Source organism: Ictidomys tridecemlineatus, chromosome 11 (genome assembly GCF_052094955.1).
Source record: "Ictidomys tridecemlineatus isolate mIctTri1 chromosome 11, mIctTri1.hap1, whole genome shotgun sequence".
In the NCBI taxonomy this organism is placed as follows: domain Eukaryota; kingdom Metazoa; phylum Chordata; class Mammalia; order Rodentia; family Sciuridae; genus Ictidomys; species Ictidomys tridecemlineatus.
This window is the reverse complement of record NC_135487.1, coordinates 98,210,451-98,234,000: the sequence shown is the minus strand read 5'-3', so window position 1 is coordinate 98,234,000 and position 23,550 is coordinate 98,210,451. Positions and strand designations below refer to the sequence as shown.

General features: G+C 34.2%; 1 protein-coding gene across 43 annotated transcripts in view; it reads left to right on the top strand.

Moving 5' to 3' along the window:
- Pde4dip (phosphodiesterase 4D interacting protein) overlaps positions 1-23,550 on the top strand; it is a 228,908-nt gene that overhangs the window by 148,395 nt on the left and 56,963 nt on the right. For all 43 annotated transcript variants that reach the window (XM_078026881.1, XM_078026897.1, XM_078026895.1 and 40 more), the window contains 12 exons: positions 7,079-7,213; positions 7,946-8,065; positions 8,298-8,390; positions 8,520-8,732; positions 9,959-10,117; positions 11,303-11,416; positions 11,607-11,744; positions 12,867-13,046; positions 13,944-14,138; positions 16,336-16,503; positions 16,676-16,757; positions 19,449-19,540. In XM_078026881.1, coding sequence (XP_077883007.1) covers positions 7,079-7,213; positions 7,946-8,065; positions 8,298-8,390; positions 8,520-8,732; positions 9,959-10,117; positions 11,303-11,416; positions 11,607-11,744; positions 12,867-13,046; positions 13,944-14,138; positions 16,336-16,503; positions 16,676-16,757; positions 19,449-19,540 — 1,689 coding nt within the window. The remainder of the gene's footprint in view (positions 1-7,078; positions 7,214-7,945; positions 8,066-8,297; positions 8,391-8,519; positions 8,733-9,958; positions 10,118-11,302; positions 11,417-11,606; positions 11,745-12,866; positions 13,047-13,943; positions 14,139-16,335; positions 16,504-16,675; positions 16,758-19,448; positions 19,541-23,550) is intronic.

Here is a 23,550-nt window from a genome sequence, read left to right as displayed (position 1 = left end):
ACACCTTTTTTTTTTTTTTAAATGTCTCAGTTAGTGAATGTGATTTACACTCAGATAATTTGCTTTTCATAGTCCTTTTTATAATATAACTTGTTGATATCTTCCCATTAATTATAAAGATTGCATATCTGTTGAGACAAAAAGAAAGATTTCCTATTTCATTTTTGTCCTACAAAAAGAAGACAATGTCATTTCTGTCACTAGAACTTTTACCTCCTTTTCTTCTTTTTGTTTATTGATTCATAAATGTTTTCTTCCATTGGCATTCTGTAAGGGAGAACTTTAGTTAGTGCTCCCTGGAGCATTTAGCCTGTCATCCCCAAGACACCTCAAATAATTAGAGCAGAGGGTAAAATTTGGGGGAAACATTAATCCACTAGTAAAGTATTATAACATTAGGCATGATTATTATTATTGACGGATCATTTGAGGATTAATCACCACACTCATAGAAGAAGCTTGGGAATTCAAATATTGTCAGTGTCTCAATGTGCAAATTGCACAGTTGGCTTTTCTACTGACCTCTACTAGATGATATTTGGTATTAAGAAAGGAGTTACCCATTATATTATTTTGACTTTCTTAATTACTAAAGAATGGCAGTTGATCTTTGAGCTATTCATGTTTATCCAGTTGATTTCATATCACACTGTAAAATTCAGCTATATACAGGGAACTGACAGATGGTATTTTGTTTCTATAGCAACAGGAAACACTAGATTCAGTTAACTTTGTGAAACATTCTGGCATGTTTCATCTGATTAAAATTCCTTAGTGGTACTAAAGCAAAAGTGGACAATCTAGAAGGCATTTCCAGGAAGCCTGGTACATAACACAATTCCAGAAATTTAGGACTTGATAACATGATACTGTTAATTGTCACATGAAATTTTTGAAAGTTAGTTCAATTGTATATAAAGCTTGTATTACAATAAGAACTCAAGCAGAAATAGGAGTAAAGTTTTCAAATTTACACAAAATTATCAGATAAAACATGGAAATGTTAAGAAAAAGTAAAAAGAAACGTGTTTTCATTTGTATAAAATGTTAAGTACTGTAGGCCTAATGTTTGTGTATTTATTTTCTATTGCTTTTTCTTTCAGTGGAGACTCATGGCTATATTTGGGCTTAACACTATTTCTGTAAACAGACTTAGATGTTACAAATTAAACTTGGTATTCTCATATTTGGATCTAAAAAAGTAGACGAGGCTTGGTGGATGATGGGAAGTAAGTCACTTTCCTCTCTCAAATATGGTCTTTACTGTAGAAAGGTGAAAATCTAGAAAATGAAGGGTAAAGCAAGAGGAAAAATTTTCTCCATGTTTAATTAAAAATACTATTTTTTAGTGCCTGGACTCAGCAAATTTTGGAGTTGGGAAGGATTTTAAAGAACATCTCAGCAGTCTCTCATTTTAGAGTTGGAAAGTTCGTGGTTTAAATAATTTAGCTCATGCAGAGCCAAAGCTTCCTGATCATTTTTAGTCAAGATATTTGAATTCAATACATAAAATCATGTTTCCTGAAGTACATTAACTCAAGTAAGTACTTATTTTAAACCAAGAGCCCTCTGTCTGTAACCTAAGTATCCCAGGAGAATTCTTTAGGGATCCCCTGAAGCAAACTGTCATAGGAATAAGCATATGTAAACTATGGTAACTGTATCTTTAGGTCAGGTGCCTTTACATTTTTTTCTTCCTATGAACTAAAATGAGACCTATCAAAGAAATTTACATCATATTTGTTCATAGAAATAGACAAAAATAGTCTACCTTTGTCCTACCTAGCTCTGGTTTGCCCTAAAGCAAAACAGTCCTTAAGGAGCTTAGAAGTTTTTAAAATAGTAGGGTGTGACCTTTCTGGTTTACAGTCTTTACTGTTTGTAGAAGAATAAAACATTGGGGAGGAAGAAAATAACATTCAACTTCAAGAAACTTGGTGTTTAATTACTATTATTTTCACTAATTAAGAATGTAAAGGAAAATAAATGGGGCTCAAAGTATTTGTAAGTAAGTATGTATTTTATTCTGGACACTTGATCTATCTATCTATCATTTAAGCCTGATAAGATTGTAAGCTCCTTAAGGGCTGTTTTGCTTTAGGGAAAAACCAGAGCTAGGTGGGACAAAGGCAGACTGTTTTTGTCTATTTCTATGAACAAATACAATGTAAATTTTTATTGATAGTTCTCATTTTAGTTTGTAGGAAGAAAAAAAAATTGTTAAGCAAAACATTTTCCTTTAGTTTAATCTGATAGATCTAGGTAGAAAACCTGTTATTTTAAGCCAGAAAAATTGTTCTGTTAAGGTCATTTTAATTCCTTTGTTTAGTCCTCCACTTACCTCCCGTTATATGTACTATTAAACACCAACATTAGGATTTTCCTGATTAATTCTTTTTTCTTTTTCTCTCCTTTTCTTTCCTTCTTTTTCTGTATTAAAGAAAAACAGCAACAGCATATTTCTCCTGCTTACCGATTTTCTGATATTATGCAAAATAATTTCTTTGCCTTCTGTGGAATTCATGCCTGAAGACCTAAGGTTCTTCAGATATCTAAAGAAAGGTTTTAAGCCTTATTCTAGCTGGTAATTTTCTCCTTTGTTGTCTGGCTCTGAAGTAGAAAAGCTATCATAGGAGGGGTGTGGTTTCTTAAAAAAACAATTCAGAGAACCCTGGCCCTTTTTATGTAAATTCAAAGAGATCTTTGCTTCAAACCTTACAATGCCAAAATCTTCTCCTTTGTGACTATGATAAATTATCTCACTCAGCTTAGCTCTATTAAATAGATCAGGCCCTTTGAAAAGCTTAGACTATTAGATACTGGTCAAAGATTAGGCCTTTAATTTTATGCTAGATGATGGTTTTTGTCTGTTTCCTATTATGAATGATAGGATAGAAAATTAGTTTGAGATCTATGATTCATTATTTTGAGGACTAGAAAGTGCCAAGAAAATTGCTGTTAACCCAATAGACTTAAAATGCATTTTAGCCTAATGGTTTTACATTATGCAACATGAGGCAATCCTTTTTCTGATGCTAGAAAGGATTTGTACTAATTCTGTGTCAAAAGTGACTTAATTTAAGGGACTGGGGTATGGCTCAGTGGTAGAGCGCTCACCTAGCATGTGCAAGGCACTGGGTTCCATCCTTAGTACCACATATCAATCAATCAATCAATAAAATAAAGGTATTGTGTCCAATTACACCTAAAAAATATTTTTAAAAAAGTGACTTAATTTAAAATTGCATTATCATTACAATATGATCTTAATAACTGAAAGTCTGGGAACAACACTAATTCTGACAATTTAAGGATTTCTGATCTCAGCCCTGCAAAATAGTGTTTGGAGTGATGGGTTTATGCACTTGAATTCATTATGAGTTCTTTACTCAGCAGCACTTACCAAGTACTCTTTTGCCAGATTGTTATCTGAAAGGACATTTTCCTGAGATATAAAAGAAAAAGTTATTATGAACAAAAAGACAATTATCTTCAAGCTTTTAAGTCACTACCTTATATTTATAGAATTATAGTTTTCCTGTGAGTATTCATGCCAATGTGAGTTCAAATGAGATCCAGATTCATTATATACTTTCCTATGACAATCTTTGGTTTACAGTTGCTGTTCGTGTGTGTGTGTGTGTGTGTGTGTGTGTGTGTGTATATACATATTTATATATATATATATATATATATTTATATATATATATATATATATATATATATATATATATGGTCTTCTTTCTAAGAGAGCCGCTGAAGGATTAGAACTCTGAACTTGGAACTAGGAAAAAGTCCTGTTTTTGTTTGTCCTAATATTTTTTCATTTATTAAATAAAAATTTTTGATTGCTTATATATTCCCAGCATTAGTATCAAATATCTAAATTTTTCTAGGAGTCATATCCTACTTCTTTTCGCAAATCCTGTTAACTGAACTTTCAAAATTGTCCAAACCCACTCATTTACCCCCCCATCCCACCTCAGTCAAAGCCACTATAATCCTAGCCACTATTGCATTTCATCTGCTGTAGTACACTAGTCTCCTGTCTCTTCTCTCCACTTCTGCTGGTGCTCCCCAACAGTCCATCACCACAGAGCAGCTAGAGTGGTCTTTTGAAAACTTAAATATGATTACTTTCTGTTAAAAATACTGTATTGCATTTCTTTTCAATTGGTGTGAAATCCAGCTTTATTAGCTCTGCTGTTCTAGGAGAACTGTCTGATTGGGCCCCTGCCTACCTTTTCAGTTGATTGTGTTACTCTGCCCTTTGCCCATTGCGCTCCAGTCCTGAGCTACCCAGTAAGCTAGCCACTGGCCTTGAGTAGCTGCTAAACACTTGAAACTTGTCTATTCTGACTGAGATGTGCTGTAGTGTAAAATCTACTTCCAACTTCAAATACTTAATAAGAATAAAATCATGTAAAGCTTCTCAGTAGTTTTTATACTGATTATATGTTTATATTAATATTTTGGCCGTATTTGCTTAAATATCAAAATAAACTTCACTTATTCAGTGAAGTTTCACTAGAAAGTTAAAAATTACATACCTGGCTCATGTTATATTTCTGTTGGAAAGTAACCTTTTAGCCACATAGGCTTTTCTCTTTCCTAGGCTTCTATTTCACTGGCTCTTTCCTCTGCTTATATTTGAAGGACTGGCTCTTTTTCATTTAGATTTCCATTTAAGTGCTGCTTCATTAAATGCCTTCTTCCGAACAGTAGAGTAACTTAACCACCAACTCTCTACCATGCTTTCCGATTTTACTGCAAAGAGCTTGTCACTAGCTGATATTTTGTATTTGTTTAGTATGCTACTCCAGCCCTGCAAAATATATTTGAATGAGGCAGTGACTTTGTCCTATAGTACTTGATCTCTAGGACCTGTGCCTACCATTAGGTACTCAACATGTATGTGTTGCAAGAGAGAATACATTAAATTAATGGATCCTTCACTGGTAACTGATATTTGGTAGGCATAAGAAAATCCAGTGAGTGGGTCAGTTTCTCATTTTTGTCTAAATAAGCATTGATATCTAGCTTCTAAAAAATGATGTCATAAGTTTAGATTCTTTTGTGAGATGCCCCCACTAACTTGTTAAAACCTATGTGATTATTTTTAGTTCCCATCATGTATTTATAATTAAAAATATTTCTTGATATCTCTTTGGTATTCATGTCTTAGAATTTTGAAATTTTGACTTCCTAAATAATGAAATGGAGGGGGTTTAATAGACTTTACTAGCTGTTCAGAAATAGCTCTAGACTTTTAAATAGGATAACACGTTTGCTCAGGATAGGCCCTGGTTATACCTGTTATGCTGATATAATTATTAATTGTATCCTTTCTAAAGGGTGAAATTACATGAGCACTAAAATGGTAAAGGAAGTCACAATTTGTATCCATTAGCTCCACACTTCCCTCACTTTCCTGTTTCTGTTGCTCTGAGATGCCCTGTGAAGATTCTACCCCTCCTTAGATCCAGGATTTTTTTTGGGGGGGGGGGTTCTGGGGATGGGACACAGGGTTTCACACATGGCTAAGTGAGCACTCTGCCACTGGTGTACAACCCCAGTCCCTATGCAGGGTAAAATTTTGTCTGCTTGAAGAGCCTTTCCTACATTTCCCATTGAAATGAATGTATTTCTCTGTATTTATGATAGGAAATACCTCTTCAGTAAACCTAGTAGACTGTTTAGTTAAAACTATGCATTAGCATTATATTCCCCACAATTCCTCACAGAGTACTGTGCAAGTTATAGTACTTAACTGAAATTAGAGAAAGAGATAAATGGCACGGAAGGGATAGAAAAGATCTCCATACTTCTAAACAGGAAGGGATATGAGGTAAGCTCTACTGCCTGGAAGGTGCTAATCAAGTGCAAAGGAAAGAAAAAATGAATAACAGTTGCTTGTTTTTTGTCTTCCTTGTGAATTTATATTCCTAACTGGAGTGACAGGTATGTGAGGGGAAATGTTATTTAATGCCACAGTGTGTCCTTAAATTTTATTTTAACATCTTCAACTCATGATGATTATAAGGCACAGTTTAATTAGTTTATCTTAGACTGATCAGTCATCCCATATGTACATAATGCATTTTTTTCTCCTGAATATTTTTAGTGAATTGATATCCTCATAAGTCATACTTTTTTCCCATACCACTGAAGATTATTTATCTAAAATATACTATATACCTGACTTTAATTAGGCATATACATATATATACATATAAAAATACACACACATATATATATATTTAAGTATATATGTATATGTAAATATACATAATTATTTTTTAATGTACCTGTAATTTCTTCCTTTTTGTTTTGAAAAAAATTCAAATTTACGGAGACATTGTAAGAAAAGAACAAAGAACGCCCATTTACTCCTTATTTGGATTTACCACTTGCTGATATTTTGCCACATTTGTTTTATCTCTATCGTTGTATAGGCTCATTATTTTTTAAAAATTCCTGAAATGTGTGAGGATTGGTTGTAGATATTATGTCACTTAACCTTAAATAGTTCTGCATGTATTTCCTAAGAACAAGGAGATCTTTTACAGCTGTAGTGCAGTTAACAAATTTAGAAAGTTTAGGTTTATAAAAGAGTATTTTCTAATATCTAGTTCATATTCAAATGTGCCAGTTTTTCCAATAATGTAAACAGGACTGTTGTAAGAAAGGTAATTATAATTAAACTTTTCTTCTTAGGAATGGCATAAGATTCATCCATATTGCTTTTCAATTCCCTGATTAAAAATAGAATAAAGCAAACATTTGGTCACCATAAGTATTTCCTTTTTAAAATCCCCCTTCTCTTTAAACTGAATTATTTGCCTCACCTCACCTAGTCTGTGTGAGTGGGTGGGAAGGCTGGAGAGCATAGAAAGGATGGAGGTGAATCACTGCTCTTAGCAAGGACCAGGATGTCTTCAGGAAGTCTTACTGGTAATTCATGTAACAACTCTGGTGTTCCCAATCTGTGGAAAAACATGCCACAGATATTTGAACATAAAAGTAAAATTTATTATTAGCTGCATTTAACTCATCTTGTCTTGCTGCTTCATCCTAGTCCGTGCCTGAAGATTTGGTACTCAAACAACAAAAGAGGAACTCAGATGAGACCACTGTAACTCAGCAGTCTATATCTGATTCCCACATGGTAGAACTTCAGGAAAAACTCCAGCAAACAGAGGCCACCAACAAGGTATGATTAGTCCTGTGCTCCTGGAGAGCACAGGATTTTCCTGAGGATGTGATTGACTGTAGCCCAAGTCTTTTGACCCGAGTAGGACTTGAGAGGTGAATTCTGTGGTCTTCTGATGCTCTAGGGAACTTTCACTTATAAGTTTAGTCCTTTCCTTTATTTCTCATCAAGATTTTAGTGAGGTCTGCCCAGATTCCAATATCTGGTATTGTTTAGGAATACAATTAAAACTTGCACCCAACCTTTAACAGTGTAAGGTATCACTTTTTGATCTTTGTGGTTTTGATCTTAGCTTAACTTCACTTCTTTATAGCTCATGGATTTTCATGTCTGTTAGAAAAACAATGCCACAATCTAGGATGCTGAGTTTCTTGCCTGCTGAGTCCTTGTAGTATCCCGTCCTATATAAAGATAGCAGAAGCTCCTTGGTCTTAGGTGAGGGATCCACAGTGACTCATGTGGACAAGTGCCTACTATAGCTACCATTATAGAGAAAGCATGGTGCATGAGAATTGAGGCAACTGAGTATTGAAGGAAGTATTTCACATTTATTTCAATTTCCTTGTGTTGATTGGCTTTAAACTTTAGTGGTTACTGTATGTGAGAAAAATAAGAAAGTACTATTCTGTAAAAAATTCTTCAGAACCTGGTTTTGAGGAAGTACTTTGGTTACATTAAAGCTTACAGATATCCTTGACCTAACAAACTAGCAAACTATTTTTTTTAATTCAGACTCTTCAAGAGAAACTAAATGAAATGAGCTCTGAACTAAAATCTGCTCAGGAGTTATCTCAGAAGCAAGATGGTACAATTCAAAGCCTCAAGGAAACTCTGAAAAGCAGGGAAAATGAGGTAAAATATTTAGTAATCAAGAACCTGTGAGAAACCAATTTGTCCCATCAAAGTAGACAGTATTCTATATTTTGTAGAAATATGTATTATCAGACTAACAAATCTTAACCTGAAAAAATTGTATCTTAACCTAAATTGGTGTCTTTTGTAAGAATCCTGTTACTATACAGGCAAGATAATTGAATTTATATTTAGTTTGTTAACATATTTGGCACTTCTGTCTCATTTTCAGACTGAGGAGTTATACCAGGTGATTGAAGGTCAAAATGACACAATGGCAAAGCTTCGAGAAATGCTGCACCAAAGCCAGCTTGGACAGCTTCAGGTATGTGAACATCATAGGGAGAGACTTCAGCTGGGCATGTGCCATTTGGTTTTATATTTTGTCTTTACAGTCTTCTCAGGTGTTCAGTGCTTGCCCTCCTCGTGAGGATAATTTCTTCTCTTTCTTCAGAGCTCTGAGGGTACTTCCCCAGCTCAGCAACAGGTGGCTCTGCTTGATCTTCAGAGTGCTTTATTCTGCAGCCAGCTTGAAATACAGAAGCTTCAGAGGGTGGTACGACAGAAGGAACGCCAACTTGCTGATGCCAAGCGATATGTGCAATTTGCGGAAGCTGCAGCAAACAAGAGTGAACAGCAGAAAGAAGCTTCTTGGAAACATAACCAGGTAAATCATTAACCACTTTGTAGCCCCAAATGCTGACTTTGCCCTGATAGTAACTTTTTAGCAGGACTGTGTATGTTGAACCTTAACCTTTGAGTCATTTTTTTAATCTGAGTAATTCAGTTTAACATTTGTTGCCCATGTGTCATGTGCCAGATATTGAACTACATTGTGGAAGTATAATGGCGAATACCACAGGCTCCTTCCTCTTAACTTACTTACAATTTAGTGTGAGAAAAGCACATGAACAGAATATCAGTATGGTTAATACTGCAGAGGAGCCATGTATGGATTTTTATAAGAATATGTAGGAGGGGCTGAAGAGGGAGTCAGGGAAAGCTTGATGAAATATGAGGTGTTCTGGAAGCAGGGGGAGGTGTGAAAGTGAGCCAAACAGAAAAGTGGGGAAGAATGTCCAAGGTCTAAGAAATGGAAAATACAATTAGTCGTGTAATTTGAAAAATGTCTAATACATAACTCTTAAATGAATTTCTTTTTCTTCTTGGTTTAGAGTATATTCTTTCTTACTCTCTGTCTGTCTTGTTTGAAGATCTTAAGATCTTTTTTGTGCTAGCTTCTCTTAGACTCCCTGACACTCAGATTTAAAAGTATAGTTTTTGAAGCATCTTCCTGGTTTAGTACTTTGGAGGATAAATATGAGACCTGAATTTCCTTTAGAAGTATTAAAATTCAGTTGTCTTGATAGTTTGAGGGTAATGGTAGAAGGATAGGGATGGAAATAATTCTCAACTTTTTATTATGCACACAAAGGAAACATATCCTGAGTTTTGTTTAATTGTTATATAGAGCTCCCTTTCTTTTTTTACAGTACGTTGCATATGTACCTATTATTTATAAATATCTGCACACATATTTATATAAATGTGTAGACTATAAACATGCAAAGTATTCACTTATAACTCATGGGTGTGTGAAAAAAAGAACATTAACTTATTACTTATAATTCTGTATTATTTACATCCCTTCTGATGGGAATTTATACATGAAATATTTAAAGTTAGTATTGAACTCTAATATCAAGTTTATTTCCTACTACCCCCACAGTTTTTTCACAATTTTTCATATCCTATTTGATCCAAATTTCTATAGCAATATTAATAGCACTTTCTGCTATTGTATATTTCATTATATATCTTGAAAACTTTAATGTATCTAATGACCATGTAAAAACTTTAGATTGCTTTAAGAAGGGAATATATTTAATTCAGGAATTGCGGAAAGCTTTGCAGCAGCTACAAGGAGAATTGCAGAATAAGAGCCAACAGCTTCGTACCCTGGAGGCTGAAAAATACAATGAGATTCGAACCCAGGAACAAAACATTCAACACCTAAACCATAGTCTAAATCACAAGGAGCAGCTACTTCAAGTGAGTGTTTATGACTTCAATGAAACTGTACTCATAGAGCTCTGAAATTCTTGTTCCTGTAATATGAAGGTATTAATCATCTGTGTTGAGATCCTGCTGTAAGTAGAATATTAAGTTGTGGGAATCAGGAAGATTTAAAATAAGTAGAAAATACAATCTAAATCAAGATGCTAATCATCAAGTAAGAAACATCTGCATAGACCTGAAAGACTTAACCAGTATTCAGCAAATGGTAAGCACCTCTGTGAGTTAGACACTATGCCAGGGGTTGGGAAAACGAAGAGAATAGGAGAAGACATCTGTACATAAATTTCCTGAAAGTTAAATGACAGAATGAAAGTTTTAAAGAAAAATATGATATTAAGAAGAGTGTTCAGACCAGGCGCAATAGCACACACCTGTAATCCTAGTGGCTCAGGAGGCTGAGACAGGAGGATTGCGAATTCAAAGTGGCACTAAGCAACTCAGTGAGACCCTATCTCTAAACAAAATACAAAATAGGGTTGGGGGTGTGGCTCAGTGGTTAAGTGCCCCTGAATTCAATCCCCATTACCACAAAGAGAGAGAGAGAGAGAGAGAGAGAGAGAGAGAGAGAGAGAGAGGAGAGTGATCAGTTCTGCCATCTACTCTAAGCTTCACTCACATTGAATCACTTATATTTCACTGAGTATCTGATTTTTTTCATTGTATGCATATATTGTGTATAAAAGTGTTTTTTTCCTTATGAATGTACCCCTAGGACCTCTTCATTTAAGAAATCCTAGTCTTTTGGGGTGCTGGGGATTGAACCCAGGGCCTTGTGCATGCAGGGCAAGCACTCTATCAACTGAGCTATATTCCCAGCCCAGAAATCCTAGTCTTTTATCAGTGCAAATAGTTCCTCCTTTGTTAGATCTTTATTGCACCATTAGGGAGAGTCAAGCAATATACCCTGTGTTCCCCTACTAGTTAGCTGTCAAGCATGCTAGTATGTTTATATGTTGAAGATTGGTTATCAGTTCTATGTATTATATATGTTGTATGTTGCAGAATAGTTAACAATTTACATGAATGCTATCTCTGCTAAATTTTTCCCCCCTGCGAAGAATGATCATTTTTTATCTTAAATGACAGATTACTTAGCAAAATGTAGGAATGCAATTAATAATAGGTAAGTGAATAAAGGAATGTCTTTTGTCTCATTAGGAATTTCAGGAGCTCCTACAGTATCGAGATAATTCAGAAAAAACCCCTGAAGCAAATGAAATGTTGCTTGAGAAACTTCGGCAACGGACACATGATAGAGCTATTGCTCTAGAGGTACGTGTTGTGGTTTTGCTTATTGGGCTATAGGTTATTCTATGTACATGAGTATCATAGAAATTTATGTCTACTTAATTTGCTCCTTTGGGTTTTGGTTTTCCATTCTCTCATATTTTGAAACTCATTGAGTAAATGGTAATCAAGATAATGAACTTTGTAGAATTAGGAGCTTTACTTTTTGTTACAGCGGGCTATAGATGAAAAGTTCTCTGCTCTAGAAGAAAAAGACAAAGAACTGCGCCAGCTTCATCTTGCTGTGAGAGAGCGAGATCATGACATAGAGAGACTGTGCAGTGTCCTCTCTTCTAATGAAGCTACCATGCATGTAAGAGCAAAATCTGTCTTGACTTGGTATTCCTCTCCCACTTGCATTCTAAGCCTGAAGCATCAGCCTTCTCCATCATTTTCTAAAAACCAGAGTATTTGCTTTATAAAGTATATGGATATGTGTGTGTGTGTGTGTGTGTGTGTGTATGTGTGTGTGTGTGTATACACATGTATATTATTTTTATTTATACACACACATATATAAAAAAACAAAAATAGCACTTACTAGTTCCATCATTATAGACTAGAAAGTGAGAAATTAGGGCTGGGGTTGTAGCTCAGTGATAGAATACTTGCCTAGCACACATGAGGAACGGAATTCTATGCTCAGCATCACATAAAATAGACATTATTATTGCTGTGTGTATATAGGTGACTGTATGACCAATGTGATTCTGCAACCTGTACAATCAGAAAAATGAGAAATTATACCCCATTTGATTCAAATGTATGAATTGTTAAGATCATTGTACTGTCATGTGTAGCTAATAAAAAAAAAACAAGAAAAAAAATAAAATAAAGGTATTGTGTCTAACTTAAAAATTAGAAAAAAAAACTGAGAAATTACAGCACTTCTGTGTTTGTAGATGAACTATGTACATGGTTCTAATTTATTTTTCATCTTTGGAAATGGGATTTGGATATAGATACATACACACCTTCCCCACACATATACACTTTTACATAAGCATTTCCAGGGTATAACTGTTGTTCATCTCGTTAATATTACATACACGTCCCTGTATTCTCACAATTAGAACACTTGTTTATTTTACTAACATTTACCATGAGCTTTTTATTTACGTACTTATTTTAAAGCTTATATAACTAACCATCTGCCACTTTTTAAAGGAATCATTTACTTTCTCTTCAGAGAAATTACTTCCTCTATAATGTTTTCATTTTATCATGGGCCTAGTATTTCTCTCTCCACAAACTAGTTAAGAATTTCTAAAAACAAAATATAAATTATTATGGCATTGTTATATTAGTTACTTAGTTTTCTCCTCTTGCAAAAAAGTCAATAGGTGCTAATTTGAAGGTGGATCTAATTTCTCATTTATCATGAGAAGTATAGAATAGCTCTTTTAACTTATGATTGCTCTCTTTGTGACTATAGAGCATGGAGAGTCTCCTGAGGGCCAAAGGCCTAGAAGTTGAACAGTTAACTGCTACCTGTCACAACCTCCAGTGGCTACAAGAAGAAATGGAAACCAAATTTAGCCATTGGCAGAAGGAACAAGAGAGTATCGTTCAGCAGTTACAGACATCTCTTCATGACAGGAACAAAGAAGTGGAGGCAAGACCTCAGTTAGCTTAAAAGCAGTTGGCTTAGTGGTTACTTGATTTCAGTCTTAACTTAGAACTCTAGAAGTCTGGGAAGCAAGTTATCCAAGTCTTTAATTTCATTTTCTGGGCAAGTAATTGGCTATCCCAAAGACTTGTTCCCCATATCTGTAAACTTAAGATGATGTTTATCTTTCTCAAAGAAGTTATGTGAGAATTAATGTGATCAAAAATATGCATCTATAATATGATAACTAACCTTTATTAGTTATGGTGCTCATGCCAGGTCAGGTACTATTTTAAGAGCTTAATGGACAATAACTTATTGAATCCTCACAAATATATGAGGGACATAATATTATCCCTTTTTTATAGACAAGGAAAAGACTTCTGAAGTAAACTTATCCAGGTAACAGCTAGTTAAGTGTCAGAGCCAGTATTCAACCCAGGCAGTATGGCTTCACAGTTTTAACCACCAATATAGAGATAGGAATTGCATCAGCCTGCTTATTAAAACAGTTTTTGTCATTCCTTTTTAACTTTCTGTTTGATGCTCCCCCTAAAAGTTTTTGCTGGGGAGAAAATAAACACTTGGGCTGAGTGTTCATTTGTTCTCATCTAACATTAATTGTTATGTTCCCTGAGCAAATAAGAGAAGAATTTATTTCAGAGAATAATATGTAAGTTGTCACTCTATATATTTTATATTGTTAATGTTTGTTCACTGAGCATGTCTAGCCTTCTGAGTCATAGGCCTTTCCTAAATGTGGGGAAACAAAAGTGGATAAAACATGATGCTTATTCTCAAGAACCTCAAAACTCTTTCTTCCATGACAGTTCTTATAAGCATTTCAGTATGTGTTAGAAAGAATTTTTTTTCCAAAATCTTACACCATTCCTTCTGCATTAGGATCTTAGTGCAACATTGCTCTGCAAACTGGGACCGGGACAGAGTGAAATAGCTGAGGAGCTCTGCCAGCGTTTACAGCGAAAAGAAAGGATGCTGCAGGACCTCCTAAGTGATCGGAACAAACAAGCTTTGGAACATGAAATGGAGGTTCAGGCTCTGCTTCAGTCTGTGAGCACCAGGGAGCAGGAGAGCCAGGTAAGGACTAGTGCGGAGACCAGAAAAATATCATTTGTAACATGTGTATATTATTTTACATGATATATGGAGAAACTCCATAGTTTCTCTCCTGCTGTTTATTAAATAGATTTCAGTTTTACATCAATCATCCAAGTGTTAAATATGTTTTAAACACCACATTTGGAAATGTGCCAAAAACACGTGTTCATTAACTGCATTGTCTACACTGATTTTTTTCTTAATGCTTTGATCATTTTAAGAGAACAAGGTATGGAGTTTTGGAGTGTTTTGATTTTAATTCTAAACTATCAAGACTTGAGTGACATTTTATATTTCCATTCGAGGTATGGAAAAACTTACAATCAAATGTATTTTCTTTCGCTGGGCACAGTGGTGTACACCTGTAATCTCAGTGGCTTAAGAGGCTGAAGCAGGAGGATCTCAAGTTCAAAGCCAGCCTCAGCAAAAGTGAAGTGCTAAGCAATGCAGTGAGACCTTGTCTCTAAATAAAATACAAAATAGGGCTGGGGATGTGGCTTAGTAATCGAGTGCCTCTGAGTGCAGTCCCTGGTACTCACCCCCAAAAAGGTATTTCTTTCCTATCTCAGGAGGAAAAAAAATGATTGGTTTTGAAAGGACATGAAGAGAATACATTCCCATACTCAATATTGAGTGTTAATCTCAAAATGATGGTATACAACTATTTCAGAAATAATTTTTTATTTTTCCCTTCATTTTTATCTTTTTCCTTAAGGGCAAAGAGTACAAGTTGACTTATGCTGCATATTAAGGACCAATAGCTCGGAATCAGTTTTTGAAGGAAGCTGCATTCTTACTTGCCTTGTTATGTTACCACAATATTTTCTGATGCTTTCTTGTAACATGGGATAGTGATATTCCACTCTTCTAATTCTCTGGCCTACTGAAGTAAATTCACATTTTGTTAGAAACATCCTGCCACATACTTCAATGATCACTTCTAGAAGAGACCTAACAAAATTATTGTGAATCATTTAAGTCTTTGACAAGAGGCTACTAAGTCTTTGAAGTTTCTTTTTAACCTCTGTTATTTGAAAGAATTAGTCTTATTATACATCTTTTTACTACAGAGCAGATAATAAAATAATGCAACCTTGGAGCTAATGAAAATGACTGAAGATTTTAAATTCAGCAACAGTATTAGTTATATTCTTCTGCATTCTCAAGTTTTACATGCAGAAGAATCACCTAAATGGCTTTTTAAAAAAAATACTTTTTTAGTTGTAGATGGATACAATGTCTTAGGAAACAGTTCGAGGTATGGAAAAACTTACAATCAAATGTATTTTCTTTCGCTGGGCACAGTGGTGTACACCTGTAATCTCAGTGGCTTGAGAGGCTGAAGCAGGAGGATCTCAACTTCAAAGCCAGCCTCAGCAAAAGTGAAGTGCTAAGCAATGAAGTGAGACCTTGTCTCTAAATAAAATACAAAATAGGGCTGGGATCCATAATGAGGACATTAAAGATCTACTCTCTTAGCAAATAGAGGTAAACAATATAACATTATTACCAATAGTCACTGTGTTGTACATTAGATCCCTAGAACTTACTCATAACTGAATATTTGTGCCTTGTGACTCACAAGATTGTTGTTTTAGACAGGATACTCAGGGAAGGCCAATCTGATAAGGTGACACTTGGCAAAGACCTGAAGGGAGCAAACTATGCAGATATATAGGTGAAGAGTAATCCAGGGCAAAGAAACAAGTAAGAGTAAAGACAGTCATCTGTTACACCAATTCAAACCAGAACCTTAACACCTTAGTCTAATAGAGTTCTAGCAGAATCTACTTCAGTTTCTCTTATCTGTAATAAATATGTTATGTTTTTTTTTTCAACATTTTGCCTACGAGCAACTTTTTTTTCTACTCACTCGACTGTTTTTCTTTATAAACTGATAGCAAGGAAACTATTTCTTAGGGTCCCAGTAGCTTTTTATTTTTTTTTAAATTTTTTTTAGTTGTTGATGGACCTTTACTTTATTTATATGTGGTACTGAGAATTGAACCCAGTGCCTCACACATGCTAGGCAAGTGCTCTACCACTGAGCCACAAATCCAGCCCCTCCAATAGCTTTTTCTATATGGTTGGCCTTTAAGCAATTACACTTGAAAACAAGTTGTGTTTATTTTACTGCAATATCTTTCTAATGTTATTTGTGACTTCTTCTCACTAGGCTGCTGCAGAGAAGATGGTGCAAGCCCTAATGGAAAGAAATTTAGAATTACAGGCTGTACGCCAGCATTTAGGAGGGAAAGACTTAATGATGACTCAAACACTCATCTCTAACCAACAAGCTAAAGCTACTTCCATGAGCCCCAATCTGGGAGAGCAAACTGATCAAGTAAGAACTGTAGACTTATGTAGACTTCAAGTCAACAGCATTTCTTGCTTACATTTCAGGCATATAAGTTTAATAACTTTTAATATGAAACTGTATGAGAACATTGCAAGTCCTGCCATTGTGATCATAGTTCCTGTGTCTTCCTAAATTCCCCAACTCTTCCAATTTTTAGGCATCAATGCAAATACCCTCCAGAAATGATAGCACTTCCTTGCCTGCTAAAGAGGATGCCAGCATTCGCAGGTCCACATTAGGTAAGTATCAAATTTTGTTTCATGAAAAGATCTTTTGTTTTCCTTCCTGTATCTCTATATTAATAGGTTTGGCCACAACTCTTTCTTTTAACAGAAAAACAATGTTTGGATTCCTCTGAAAGGCTGGAAACATGTCAGTTTTGAGAAGAAATGCCCATAATTTATGTTGATAAGAGTTCACAGTTGGGGCTGGGGTTGTGGCTCAGTGGTAGAGTGCTCGCTCAGCACAGGCTAGGCCCTGGGTTTGATCCTCAGCACCACATAAAAATACATTAATTAATTAAAGATATTGTATCCAACTGCAACTACAATATTGTATCCAACTACAATAAATATTAAAAAAAAAAAAAAAAAAAAGTTCACAGTTTACTCCAGGGAAACTGAATCCTAATTCTCCTTTTGAGAGAGTTTTGCAGGGATTCGGAAATGCCAGAGTAGTGTTTCCAAACCTGCACAGCAGGACCAATGGAACTGATACATTCTACTGGATATCTTTCAATAATGGGGTGCTCATAGTAACTTGACAACACTTACATTAAAGTATTAGGAGGGACAATATACCTGAATTATTTTCCAAGCTCAACCTTATTCAAGGAATGGCTGTAGGGCTTGTACTCCCCAAAGACAATCACATTCTAAGCATGGTGGGAGCAAAACTCAAGTAGAAACCTTGGATTGGAGTTTCTGCATTTACAGAGCAAAAGGTTGGTATTTAGGGTAGCTTTAAGGAACTATTTCCCAGAGAATTACAGAAGTAGCTACTGGTGATGATTAACGAGGTAGGGATTATAATGCTGGAACCAGAAAGGGTGTAAACTTATTCTTTTGTCACCAAGAATGTAAAAAGTTTGCGCCTGTATTATAGTGTATGGTATTAGATGATTCTGTGGGAAAAATTGCACAAGTTTCATTATCTAACAAGAAACCTTTTCATTGCCCCAAAAGTAATGAATGCTAGATTTGTGTAATTTACTTTATATTTGCCTTTTTCTTTTTAAAATTTATTTATTTATTTTAATTAGGTATATATGATAGCAGAAAAAAAACATACTTTGCCCCAACTTTTTATTCTGGAAATCTCAAACCTACAGAAAAGTGGCAACAATAGTGTAGTGAATACTCATATACATTTTTATTAGGATTCATCAATTGTTAACATTTGCCACATTTGCATTATTTCTTTCCTTCTGTGTGCACAACATATATAGATTATAATGCTTTTTTTCTAAATTCTTATAAACATCATGACATTTGATCTGTAAATATTTCAGCAAGTATTTTCTAAGGACAAAGGCATTCTCCTACATTTTTACAATGTAATTATCATGTTTAGGAAATTTGACCTTAATGTATTTTTGCTATCTAAATATATAATCCATATTTAGAATTCTCATTGTCTCAATAACATTTTCTGTAGTTGCTTCTTCTTGCCACCAGGGGTCATGCATTGTGCTTAGATGTCCTGTCTTCAGTCTACTTTAATCTAGAACAGTTTTCCAACCTTTTTCCTCCTGTCTTTTACAACATTAGGATTTTTGAAGAATTCAGAGCACTGCCCATCATTGTTTCCTCATGGTTAGGTTCAGGTTAAACATTTTTGTCAAGAATCCTATGAGTGATGTCTTTCTGGGTGTATCCCATTAGTGCATATTGGTCAGTTTGCATCAAGTTGAATAATTGGATATACAGGAATAAGTATCAGATCATCAAATGTGGAAAAATTTTTATGTAGTGGTAACAAATTTTATCCTTTGGTTAAGGTTGTAATGTGTGCCAGATCTCTCCATTGTAAATGTTCATTTTCTCCTTTATAATTAGTAAGTGCTCTGCAGGCTGATAGCTTGAGATGCTGACAGTTGTGTTTCCCAATAGTCAGTGGCTTTAGCATTCTTTAAACCTTGCTTGAACTTTTAAAAATTAATTTCCTAATTCTTAAATTTTTTCTCTTATCTGTTATGAAATTCTTTTACAAAAAAGAGTTATCTTGCCCTTATCTTCGCACTCCATTTGTTGTGTAAGTGGATTGTGTCTTTTAAAAAATTATTATAATATCTACTTCTGTATTCCATAATTTTAGATTTTTATGTCCTATTATTGTCAAACTAACTTAGACATTCAAAATTTAACATTAACATAGTTAAAAAGTCAAGTATATGAAAAAAATATTCTCAGAAGTCCCCTCTGCTTTCCAATTTTTCTCTCATGTTTCTTTTCATTCTCTGAAGGTAAATTGTTAAATTCTGTGTTACCCTTAATGAAATATCTTTTTGCAAAAATAAACAGATGAATCGTGCATACATAATTTATATGTGTGTGTCACATATTTCCCCCTTTTCCAGGTAGAAGTATTCTTTTGAACATAGCTTCTTTCACTTAACGTTTCCTTGAAATTGCTCCATATAAGTTCATGAACTTCCTCATTCCTTTTTATAGCTGTATATATATAGTCCTTAGTGTGAATACACTGTAGCTGATTCTGTCTTTTCTCTTTCGCATGTAGAGTGATTGCAATATTTTGCTATTATAAATAATACTATAAAAAAAACCTGTGTGTGTGTGTGTGTGTGTGTGTGTGTGTGTTTATTTTTTCTTAATTGCTGGAATGCATATTCCAAGTAAATTTCTCAAAAATGAGGCAGCAGAGATTACATGTTTTTAGTGATTAAAACTGGCACTATTTGTTCATTTTAGGAGACTTGGACACAGTTGCAGGACTGGAGAAAGAACTGAGTAATGCTAAAGAGGAACTTGTACTTATGACTAAAAAAGAAAGAGAAAGTCAGGTGAGTTTTATAGTCAAGGCTAATTTCTAAATTCCTGTTTTTGGTTTTTTTCCCCCAATAATAGTTTATATTTAAAAGAGTACGATTCTTTAAGTATAATATCTAAGTTCAAAAATAAGGTATAGCTTTTTTCTTTTTGGAAAAAAATATAAATCATTTTATATGTGTGTGTGTGTGTTTATATGTAAAAGATGTATATGTAAGATATAGATAATATATAACATTGTATATCATATAAAGATATATGTAAATAAGATATATATATATAATATATATGCATACATATATATTTTTTATCCAATAAGATCCTCTTATTTTTATAATGGGGACTTTTAAAGCTTTTTAACTACTGAAATAAGTTTTTTCTACCCATTAATAACTGTAATAAAATAATTGTAAAACACTTGTGAAAAGAGGAAATGCTATGTTATTGCTGCTTAGAATTATGACATTAGACTCATGAGTTTAGAAGCATTAAACAAGAGAAATTTGAGTATGAGCAATAATATTTATTGAGTACTCTTATATGCATTAGACTGTGCTAAATTCTTAAATTAATGCCAGTGTTCACAACTCTACACAAAATAGATGATATTGGACTTATTTTATAGATGGAAAAGCTTAAACACTAATTTATTTATTTTTAATGGGACAGGGATTAGTCCTAACTAATAAATGCCAAAGCTAAGATTTAGACTCAGAGTCTTTTGTGTCTCCAAATACTTTCTTTCTAAGAAGTCATTTCTTGGAATAGATACTCTTCTTCATCTTATGCATGAACTCTTTCTGTCAGTAATTTTCATCCATTTTCTTAGAAGAAACCTGTCAGTCTTATAGAAATCCTTCCTCTGTCTTCCCCATCCAGCCAGTTGTATGTCCAGCTATGATGTAGAAGAAATGTTAGGGCTACAACATAGCATTACAGACAAAAACTAAACACATGTTGCTATGGCATCTATTTTAAAAGGTCAGTCAGGGGCTGGAGTTGTATGTAGTTCAGTGGTAGAGTGCTTGCCTCATATGTGTGAGACACTGGGTTTGATTCCTAGCACCACCTATAGATAAGCAAATAAGATAGATGTCCATCAATAACCAAAAAATATTTTTTAAAAAAGTCAGTGTCATGGGTTCCTAAGTTAGCTAGCTCAGTTCCTAGTTTTTTCTACCTTTTTTTGCTGTAATTTGATCTATAATATAAAATCTGTTTATATTTATGATGAAATTGTCTTATACCTTTTGATTTTATTAACATATTTTTGCTTATAAACCAATTCATGCATGGCATTTTAAAAAATTAGTTTTTAAATCCCCTAGTCCTTTCCCTTTTTTCCTTTACTTTAGCCATTGATTGATTATTCATGTCAGATATTTTAATTTTCACACACTATTTCTGTTTTTCTCATATGTACTAAATTCAGAGTAATGTTACTTTTTGATTCTGTTCTGTTTTCGTGATCATAAAATTATAATGCTTTTGAATGAATGATATTTAGCCATTGCTTAACTTCATGAATCCTTAATCCATTACCCTCTTCTAAGTCCAATAACATATAGATGTATTACCACATTCCATCTAACATGAGGTATTTACCAAAAGCTATGTCAATTTTTCCCATATTTCCTGTTTTGATATTATAGTAGTATATAGATGCAGCAGTAGTTACTTCATTAATTCCCTGTAATGTGCCAAGTATTTGTAAAACATTTTCTGTACTTCTTATGTAGCCCTGAAAAGTAGCTATATTATTCCCATTTTACACTTGAGGAAATCATTAGTTTAAATGCCTTGTAAAGGAGTTTATGCCAGGATTTAAAACCTCTGTCAGTCTTACCTGCAGACCTTTTATCATGCTGTAAAAATGTTTTCTTCTTCATGTTTTCATTTTTCTTCAATGGAACCAAATACCTGGATGTCTTGTCTCTGTCTATCTATCTATCTATGTATCTATCTCTTTGAAGAAGATATGATAAATAGCATCCTTTTTTCATACCCAACCCTGAACAAATTGAGAAATAAAACAAATTGGTGGCAGATAGCCTGAAGCTTTATCAGATTTAATACTGACAGAGTCTTAGAAAACTTAATATAAGAACCGATGTTGGACCTGGATTGGGTAATTGACCTGCTCAGTCACAGGCAGCATTGGCCTGGCAGACTATTCTGTGGTGGGCAACAAACTGCCTTTGGAGAAGCAGCGATAAGAAATAGTCTTCCTTTAGGCCAGTGTCTTCTAAGGAGAGGAAGTGGGGGTGTGAGCCAAGCAGGCCTGGTTTATTCTTCCACTGTGTACAGATAAGTCAAGTCCCTCCCCCTGACTGGGGGCAAAGAAATGTCAAGAGTTACACTAACTAAGCTCCTTCAGCATGGAAGGAAAATAAAGGTAGTTAAAACTATCAAATAACTGTTACTAAATCATTATGAGCCACACAGTTATACTGCAAGCATTGATGGAATTAGAAGATACACAAATAAAATTTTTCTTACTTTTGACTTAAGTTTTATGTGCTTAAGGAAGAAGTGTTGCTTCCTTTAGGAAGCATAATTATACCTTAAATTGGCTTCTCCACCATCTCTCTTCACTTGTTCCACTGAATTTTTAAAGATTATCTTAAAATAGTTCTATAAAATATTTATTTAAAATAACTTGCCATTGCTGTAAAGATTATATGGAATATGATACCTACAGGAAAGACATTATGCCTAGTGAATCAAGTTTGCTTCCACAAGTTCATACTCTGGATCTTCCACTTACTAGCTCTGTGATTTTTGAATTGGTTCCTTAATTTCTGTCTCAATCACCTCATCTGTAACTTGAGGTGTAGAAGTCACCTTATCTGTAAATTGAAAAGTAGTTGCCCCATAGGATTTCTGTGAGGATTCATTTGTTCATTTGTTCATCCATTCATATATGGGATACTTTGTGTAAGCTAGTGCAGGGCTGAGGTAGTGAGCAATATCAACAATGTCCCATTCTGGTTCTGTGTAATTTCTACTAGAGAGATAAAAGACAAGAAACATGTTATATTATAAATTATAATATGTTATAATAATTATGCCATTAAATATTATAAATTATAAACATAAGATTTCCTTGATATATTTGCTAATATAAGCATTATAAAATATGATATTATAATTGAAGATTAAAATGAGTGATACAAAAAAAATGTGATAGAAAGTAACATGGATGGGGACCACCTTAACTGGAGTGGTCAAAGAAGACTTCTTTGAGCAGATGACAGACACTAGGGTCCTGAGGATGGGAAGGAAGCATCCTTGGAAAAGATATTTCAGGCAGACTGAGTAATAGGTATAAAGCCCATAAATCAAGAGTCTGTGTTACAAGAACAGAAAAAGTCTTGTATTCCTAGAAAGTGAAGAATAAGGATAAAAGTGGCCGATATTGAAGGACAAGAAGTAGATTAGCCAGATCGCTAAGTTTGTGAGAACAACTCAGCTATGGTTATTATCATAATTTGTAATGAATTTGTTATAACGATGTTTATCATTTTCTGATGAGGAGGGAAGGAAAATACAACACTGAAAGTTTAGGGCCTACAGTGCTAACTATGTGTAAGATTCCATTGTAAGTGGTAGCATGTTTAGACGGAAGCATGTAATATTTACTGATCTCTGATGTTAGCAGCTATTTTTGTTTGATGCCTTATTTACTAATTCATTAAGTTTTGCATAATGGAGGTGTTCTATAATGTTTTAATCTATTAGCTAAGGAACTTATATGAAGAAGAACTTCATCTTTTATTTCTGCTAAAGATAACCAGTTTTTAGGTGTCATAATAAATATGGTTAAATTAAATAAATTTGATGGTTTTATACTGCTAACTCAAGTAAAGGAACACCATTAAAAACAACCATTACAACTTCCCATGAAACAACATTTGGTACCATGCTGTGTGGTTTATTTATTTGTTCCAGTAGAGCTTTATTCATGTTCTTGTTTTCTTTTGCATTATTGGCTGATAGTGATGTGATATGAAAAGCAGTTGCC